General features: G+C 41.3%; 1 protein-coding gene across 2 annotated transcripts; it reads left to right on the top strand.

Moving 5' to 3' along the window:
* The first annotated feature begins 238 nt into the window (after window positions 1–238).
* spast (spastin) lies at window positions 239–7,206 on the top strand. Of its 2 annotated transcripts, none has more exons than XM_012874863.3 (16): window positions 239–620; window positions 728–814; window positions 898–981; window positions 2,229–2,380; window positions 3,164–3,297; window positions 3,379–3,472; window positions 3,550–3,624; window positions 3,749–3,820; window positions 3,908–3,983; window positions 4,066–4,157; window positions 4,261–4,340; window positions 5,240–5,282; window positions 5,373–5,452; window positions 5,547–5,617; window positions 6,375–6,415; window positions 6,533–7,206. In XM_012874863.3, the coding sequence occupies exons 1-16, from the start codon at window positions 503–505 to the stop codon at window positions 6,656–6,658; spliced, it is 1,425 nt and encodes a 474-aa protein (XP_012730317.2). In that variant the 5' UTR covers window positions 239–502; the 3' UTR covers window positions 6,659–7,206. The 2 variants fall into 2 exon arrangements, with proteins under 2 accessions (XP_012730317.2, XP_012730316.2); XM_012874862.3 differs by having other exon boundaries at window positions 895–981.
* The last annotated feature ends 1,326 nt before the right edge of the window (window positions 7,207–8,532 follow it).

Raw genomic sequence — 8,532 nt, 5'->3', positions numbered from 1 at the left:
AAAGGGAAATAAATATATATAAATATATATATATATATATATATATATATATATATATATATATATATATATATATATATATATATATATAATGGTGTACTTGTTTCTGATCCTACTCCAATCCAGCAGGTGGCGGTAGTGCACCTAGGAGTTGTTCGGCAACCGCCACAAAACCAGAAGAAGAAGAAGGGGGGAAAAAAAGAAGGAGGAGCCGGTAGGTGGCGGTAGCGTGCGCCGAGATGCTGCTGCAGTGGACATTTGGGACTGTAGAGACAGCTGGAGGCAGACGGAAGTTAGCGGCGCAAACCGAGCGATGGTGCGGAAATATCCAACAGCATTTGACACACAAAGTTCATGACACAAAACAGGCCACTGCTTTAACAAGCCTCGGCGTTTTCGTGTTAAATGCCGGCCCGTTTGTTTCCCCGCAACGAGCTAACCGAGCCAGAAGCGACAAGAAGAAGAAGAAGGAGGAGGAGGAGGAGAAAGTAACGCAGGAGTAATGTCTGCCAAAACAAACGCTCCCAAGAGCAAAGACAGCGGAGAACTCATCAAAAACCACCACAAGCAGGCGTTTGAGTACATATCCAAGGCGCTGAGGATCGATGAAGACGACGCAGGTGTGTTTCTGTCTCCACCCGCAGCAGCAGCTAGACGCAGGTTTGGGTTGTGTGTCAGGTGTCCGGCAGCTTTGTGATAAACATGTCTCACCGTGGCGTGAACACAGGTGACAAGGAGGAAGCCGTGCAGTGGTACAAGAAAGGCATAGCCGAGCTGGAGCGAGGCATAGCTGTGGAGATCACAGGGACAGGAGGTAAGGAGATGCTCCGGCCTCCGAGAGGATCGATCTTCACCTCCTCCCTCAGCTTCACTGTCCACCTTCTGTTTCCTCAGCAGAAGAGCAACATGCCCGAGCGAGGAGGCTGCGAGATAAAATGAAGGCCAACCTCACCATGGCAAACGACAGGCTCGCTCTGTTGGGTAGGTGGGATTTTACCCGTCAAACAATCTAAAGTGCACGTCTGCAAGGATCTTATGTGATGGACCGACACAGAGCAGCGGATGGTTCTGGACTTCAAGGGGAAATCTGAAAAGTGTGGCATGCATTTGGATTTAGCTACGAGTCTTACACCTCCACCCGAGTCTGAGGTCTTTTGCAGACTTTCTTTCGTTATCGACCCCTTGTTCAGTTCCACCCATCATCCCCTCGGCCTGATTCTGCTACCACAGTGTTCACAGTGGGAGTGGTGTTTTCAGGGCGATGAGCCGTATTGATTTTTCCCTCACACGGCTTGTGGCAAACTGAAGTCAAATCTCTCTCTCTCTCGATAACATTTCTGTTTCCACTGTCACATAGTTGCCCTGTCAACAGGTTCTCACACTTGAGCCGCAGCGTTCTGCAGCTCATCCATTGCTACCATGGCCGTTTCTGGACGATATAGAAAAAAAATGCATTTCGATTAAATAGATATCATATTGATTGATGTCGAGAATTATCAAGAAATTCCAAACATATTTTAGGTGCAGCCCTGATCATTTTATACTGTTGCTTAGCGACCTATGTTTAGATGTAGATACACACAAACACTGAATTCAAACTCAATCTGTTATTCAACCAACATTTTACCAAAACTTTCAGTTGTTAGAAAAGAAAAGACAAAAACGTGATCTCTGAACTCTTTGAAGGGGGCGGAGCTTGGTTCCTGGGTCTGCGTTATGATTGGTTGGGAGGATGTAATGATGTAATATTAACCTACATGGCTAGAATGCAAAAGGAAGGAAAACTGTTGAACTTTTTATTGACCCTTTTTTCTATCATTGATATACATCTATCTCTATCTATCTATCTATCTATCTATCTATCTATCTATCTATAGTTATTGAATTATTCTTCAGCCCTACATGGCCGTTCTGGCTGCTTTTGTAAGTTTTTTTTTTTTCTTCCTTTTTTTCTTACTGAATTTATTTATTTTTTTAGTTTAGAGGTGTTACCTATGATCCATGCCACCGTTTTCACATTTGAGTAAAACATTTTTGAAAGCTTTGCATCGTCATCTTCACACTTCAGAATTATGTTCTAGTTTCTGTTGGTGTATCACATAAAATCCGATTGAATCATTGTAGTTGTGTTGTGCCTGGGTGCAAAAAAAAAAAAAAAGGTAAAAGAAGAACGATCTCGTTGTAAGGCGATGCGTTTTTACTCTGCCCTGTTGTTTTTTTTTCCACAGAGGCCACATTGGCATCGAAGAGTAAAAGTCCTCGTGGGTCGAACTCAAATCTTGCTAATTCACAGCCAAAGCCCAAAAGCCAGCCTTCAGCGTCCTCCACCATCAGGCCTTCTACTTCTGTCAGACCCCCAACAAGACCCCTTGAACCAAAGGTGAATATTTCTTCTGGTACTTATTATGAGCGAGAATCACTTATGGTTGATGTGAGACACAAAACAAACACACACGTCATTCAGTGACCTCAATGAAGAGTCTGATAAAGGAACAAGTCAGTCGGGTGTTGAGCAGTTTGGAAACTGTCTTTCAGGATGTTACAAATCTAATTTTTTTATAATAAAGAAGAATGAACAGAGATCTGCAGAAGAGGTATAATTACTCAATATAACTGCAGTTTTGTTTGACTACCACAAATCTGAGTGGTAAAAATAAAGGAAACACGTCGTTTCCAGGTCCCACGTTTCCACCGGTGTCTATGTAGCCGACAGAGACGATATACAGACGGCAGCTAAAGGCTCTGAAGACGATACGTTGAAGACCAAAGGTGGCCAGATGAGGGAATAGGTCTGAGTTTAGCACTTTAGACGTGTTGTTCCAGTACGATGGCTAAAAGTTACGTTCTAGGCGGATGGGAGCGGGGCACAAAACGAAGCGTCTCACAGGAGTCAACGATGTTGTGATTGATCTGTGAAAATGGAGCTTTAAAAACACAAATCCTGTTCAAGAGGTTGATCTGCAGCGGACAAAGCGCGCTTCGAGCTGCTCTGAATCGTTTTAAGCGGTGTTATCAGCTGTGTTCTGGGGAGAACCCTAGCTCTCACTCCCGAGCCGTTTTGTCCCGACACCAGAGAGGATTTGGACCAGAGGAGTCCTCCGAGAACTCTGTGCGTCCAAGTCTACGTCTCTGCTGTTAAAGGTAAACGCTGTCCCCCGTCCAGGTGACCCCTCGCATGGGAAGAGCTCAGAACGGCAAACCTCCAGCTGGGAAACAGCCACCAAAGAGGGACATGAAAAACTTCAAGAACGTGGACAGTAAACTGGCCAGCTTGATCCTGAATGAAATCGTCGACAGGTATTTGGAAGCACCTGTGAGGTACGAGTCCGCCGGATTAAAGGGGCCACATTAAAAGCTGCCCCTCTCCGTTCTCCGCAGGGGGGCGTCCGTTTCCTTCGAAGACGTCGCTGGACAGGATCTGGCTAAACAAGCGCTCCAAGAAATCGTCATCCTTCCCGCTTTAAGGCCAGAGGTTATTATTTCAAGGCGTTTAATCTCAAGTTACTGTTTTTATGGTTTTAATTTAACTTTCTTGTAATTGCTGTTTAGCTGTTTACCGGACTGAGAGCGCCCGCACGCGGTTTGCTCTTATTTGGCCCTCCTGGAAACGGGAAGACCATGCTGGTATGCTCAGAGAACACGAAAAGAGCTGAAAATGTTTTTTTTTTTTTTCTTTTTACATTTTCATGACCACGTTATTATTATATATTTACTATCAGCTGAATTAGTGTTCACTTCCACTTTCTAGGCCAAAGCGGTCGCTGCAGAGTCTAACGCCACCTTCTTCAACATCAGCGCTGCCAGTCTAACCTCTAAATATGTAAGAAACTTTTATTCTCTCTGTCTCTCTGCAGTAAATCTCCATGCTACACCCCTTTTTAAACCTTTCCGCCTGTGATTGTCGCAGGTGGGAGAAGGCGAGAAGCTCGTCAGAGCGCTGTTCGCCGTGGCAAGAGAATTGCAGCCTTCCGTCATCTTTATCGGTCCGTATTACTCCAGGCTTTTTCCTGTCCTGTCATTGGCCAGAATGCGATAATATTCCTCCGTTTTCTCTTTTCCTCTCAGATGAAGTGGACAGCTTGCTCTGTGAGAGGAGGGAGGGGGAACACGAGGCTTCCCGCCGTTTAAAAACCGAGTTCCTCCTGGAGTTTGACGGGGTGAGGGAGCGACGGTGTTCCAGACGTTCGACCCGAGCGTCTGTGTTTTCGCCAGACACGGACGCCGGGGTGTCGTTTTCACAGAAGCTCCTCTGCATTTCAGGTGCAGTCAGGTGGGGACGAGAGGGTCCTGGTGATGGGAGCAACTAACAGGCCACAGGAGCTCGACGAGGCCGTCTTAAGGTACGCTTTCAGTCTGTTGGTGTAGGATTTTAGAGATGCACCCATCAGAGATGTTCTGTTACGCTCTGATATGCAGATTCTGATTTCTCTTCAAGCATGCATGCATTAAAAGCTGAACTCTAACCAAAAAGATTGTTTGTAGCAAAAATAGAAAAAAAAACAGCCCAAAAAAATGGCCCTGTCTCTCGTTTTGCATTCCTGAACATCTACAGATCCCTCCAGTTTCTGGCTCAGATGTGTCCGTACAAATGAGAGCCAACCAAAAAAAGAATTACAGCATATTTTGTTTGTTCTTTTACAAAGCAAAATATGGCTGACAGACTTAAAAGAAATGCTGATCTGTGAATTTATTCTGCACCGTATCAGTTAGCCTGGGTTTCACAATTATTTCAACACGGAGAAAATGATTAGTTGGCGTTTTTAAGCTGCACTTTGTTAGCATGATTAGCACGAATAACATCACCACCAGCAGTCCTTATGTCTACAGTCCCTGGAGTTATAGTAGAGCATTTCTGCTGACATTTCCTAATCCGGCGTCACATCACAGACAGAACTGGACTCTGAAAAATGCCAAAAAGCAGCAACTTTGCTGTAATACGTTCAGTTTTATCTGTGGAAACTCTCACGTCCTCTGGTGGCAAAATGGGTGAACAGCAGAGTTGTCTCTGCTGAAAATATTTTCCGTTCCACAAACGATTTCTGCTTCCTCTGGGTTCGTTTTTAAAGACCGTACTGATACGGAAAGCAGCGGGATGAGTTTTTTTCACTTAGTAACTATTTCTGCTCTGAAGAGTGTTACTGGCTTTGTGTTCACTGACCCTTCTGGTCATCAAATTATTTTTTTCTGTTGCTTTTTTTTTCTCTACAATATAAAAAAATGTTTTAACATTGTCTTGCAGACGCTTTGCGAAAAGAGTTTACGTGGCGTTGCCCGATGAAAAGGTATTAACCATCCATAGGTGCGCTTCTGTTTATGTTTATATGTGAATGATGCGATTTATTTGAATTTTGCTTTTGGCTCATTGTTTTTAGACACGATGCACGTTGCTCAAAAATCTTTTGGGAAAACACGGGAATCCACTAAGCAAGAACGAGCTCTCCCAGCTGGCAAGGTGAGTGTTACACAGCCTTCAGAGTGCAATGGTGTGTTGTTGTTTTTTTTTCTGTTAGACCTTTGCATTACGTCCTGGTAATGTTGTCTAACAGAGTCACTGCAGGATATTCAGGCAGCGATCTGACATCACTGGCCAAAGATGCAGCACTTGGACCCATTAGAGGTATGACTTATTGTTCACTTTATTCACGCTTACAGGCACGATGTCTATGAAGCCTTATAATGAAGCTGAGATGGTCATGATACGTTGGGTAATTTTACTCCCTGGGGAACTCTCTTTGTGTTGAATTGCTAAGGTTTTTTGATCATTAACCTCCCAGAAGACCCAACAAGGACTCATTATCGTTTTTTCTGCAAAGGGCAGATCTGATTTTTTTTATTTTTTTTTTTTTATATGGAAAATGTCCCAGTTTTATAAACACTTTAAGGCCTTATGACCAAAGCGCATAGTTCTAGTTAAACATCAAAACCTTTTAATTATTGCTCTGACTGTGGAGCTAAACTCAGATCTGCCGTACATTAATATCAGGTTCTCTTGTCTTGCCCATTTTGAAGAGGCCCATAGAGAAATTGACCTTTTTATTGCATTGTATTTAACTCTAAAGTCTTGTATTACTAATAAAAAAGCGCTAGACAATCAGATGTACTTAAAAAGTTAAGTAAAAAAAAACCTCTTACAGATATAACTGCAGAATAAGTGTAAGTGTTAGGGGTGCCAATAAGTTTGATGCTGAAACAACAATTTCTTAAAACGGGTTGTTTTTCACCATTAAATATAAAGTTAAGGTTTTTCAGGTGGAGTTTATGCTGCTGCAATAAAGTGATATATTCATTTGAAGGCTTTATACACATCCTTATCAGGGATGCCACTAATTCTTGAGCGCTCTGGGTAATTTCCACCTGAACTTTCTCTCTCTCAGAGTTGGGACCTGAACACGTCCGTAATATGTCTGCCAGTGAGGTGAGATAATGCAGTTAAATACCCACGGAGCTACTCGTATCTCCATTTTTTTTTATAGTGCGCTGTTACATACCTGTGTTTGCGTGTCGTTAAAGTCTTTTTTTTTTGTGCTCACAGATGCGCAACATCAAGCTGAAAGACTTTGAGGACTCACTGAAGCGCATCAAGCCCACCGTCAGTCCAGCGACTCTGAATATGTACACCAAGTGGAACAAAGATTTTGGCGATACGTCAGCGTTTTGATCCCCATCGTTTTCACTTGGAAGCAAAAGCGATCTCCTTTTTGTTTACGGGAATAACAAACCCTCAGGTGATCTGTTGAAGCATTATGGGATGGTTTCCTGTTTTATGGAAGGCCTCTCCTTCTACTGATCTTACAAGTTTATTTAACTACACTCCTTATTTACTATCAGCAATAAAAAAAAAAAAAATCATTATTTATTGTGTTTGATTTCCTACAAAATACAAATTATCTGTCTTACCCCCGTAATAAAATAACATACCGGTAGTTATTAGCTACAGTACACTTACGGACATGTTGATGGTACTCCTACTGCTGCTTGTTGAGCAAAGCTTACAGAGTGACAGTAATTGGGAGAATTGCCCACGGGCTTGTTTTTGCTTGAGAGCGTTTGGCTTTGTACATAGTTTGTAGATGCAGGTAATTCAGTTTCATTTTCAAGTAGGACCTAATGAACTGTTTCTGATTTTAGTTATGGCACGGAGATAAAAAATCTCCACGAGATGTAAAACCTCTCCATCTGTGAATAAAAAAATTCAATAAAGCTTCATCGTGTCTGCAGTGAATGTTGGATTTCCATTTGATCCATCAGTCCAACCATCCTTTCATCCATCTACCAGTCCAGTCTCCTATCTGTTTGTCAATTCAACCAGCTATTCATCACATTATTTGTTTTATATCTATGAACTAATCAACCAGTCCATCCACCTAATCTGTTCCTCTGTTTCAATCAACCGAAGTCCTGAATCCACCTGTTTGCTCATCCATCCATCAATTTTTCCTTGCATCCAATCAATCCATCCTCTTCCTTAGTTTTTTTTTTTTTTTTCCAGGTTTTATAATTTGAGCCTGACCACTGTAGAAAGAGCTTTCAGAAATTCTTTGTTAACTTTTGAATTTATTATAGAGCCTAAAAAGAACGAACATTTGGAAATTAAAGGCTGGAATTTTGACTTTGACAGGATATAGACACAAATAAATCAATGTAAGGATTACTAATAGTAGGATTACTAATAGTTTAAATACGTTAATTTCTTAAAACTATCTCCCACTTAAGAAAGTGGGACATAGTTGTTTGTTAAATTTAATAAAGTCAAAGAATTTAATTCCAAAAATGATTAAAAAAAACTTACCTGAATTGTTTAAGACAGCAAGAAGCTGACATTTTATTTCGGGTTGATGTTTTTTCCAACTTTTTTCTTACAACTTGACCTCCTGGTCTCAGGTCAGCCCTTGTAACAAATCCATAGAAAACAACGTTAAACATTGTTTGTAAATAGGAGGTATGACAGCATTGTTGCCACGTTTTAGGTCAGAGAAAAAATGAAGCAAATTGTTTTATGTTTTTTCTCCATTTTGGGACATTTGGTACTCTAATAGGCTTATCAAAAACGCCTTTACTTAAAAAAAAACAAAAAAAAAAACTAGATTGTACTGGGCCTACAAATTAGTCATTTGGTAAACCGTTCTATGTACAGGGAAATAGTTAATTCATTTAATATGTACTATTGCTTATATTCTGACGCAGATCTAAAAATAAAGAACTTAAAGCAATTCCCAAAAGTTTGTATCATAGAACAAGATAATGCATCACATTTTCTTTCTATATGTCTGCAGAAGAAAAAAAAATTAATATTCAAATCATATTCTGTATAAATTTAATCAGTAATAAAAAGTTGTACTAAAATTGCAGATTACTGGCAGGATTACAGGGAAATTCTAACTTCAAGTTAAAAGCTTTTCCATTTCCTGGGTAAACAGAGGAAGGAGTGATCATTTCTCGTAGGTAGATGGTGCTGCAGCTCTTCTTCCATCTGGTAAGACTCCTTTGTAAGCCCAGATTGTAAATTTTAGATGCTACTGACACTCAGCAAAC

Source organism: Fundulus heteroclitus, chromosome 22 (genome assembly GCF_011125445.2).
Source record: "Fundulus heteroclitus isolate FHET01 chromosome 22, MU-UCD_Fhet_4.1, whole genome shotgun sequence".
Lineage (NCBI taxonomy): Eukaryota > Metazoa > Chordata > Actinopteri > Cyprinodontiformes > Fundulidae > Fundulus > Fundulus heteroclitus.
The sequence above is the reverse complement of the archived record's forward strand: the minus strand, read 5'-3'. Positions and strand labels throughout refer to the sequence as shown.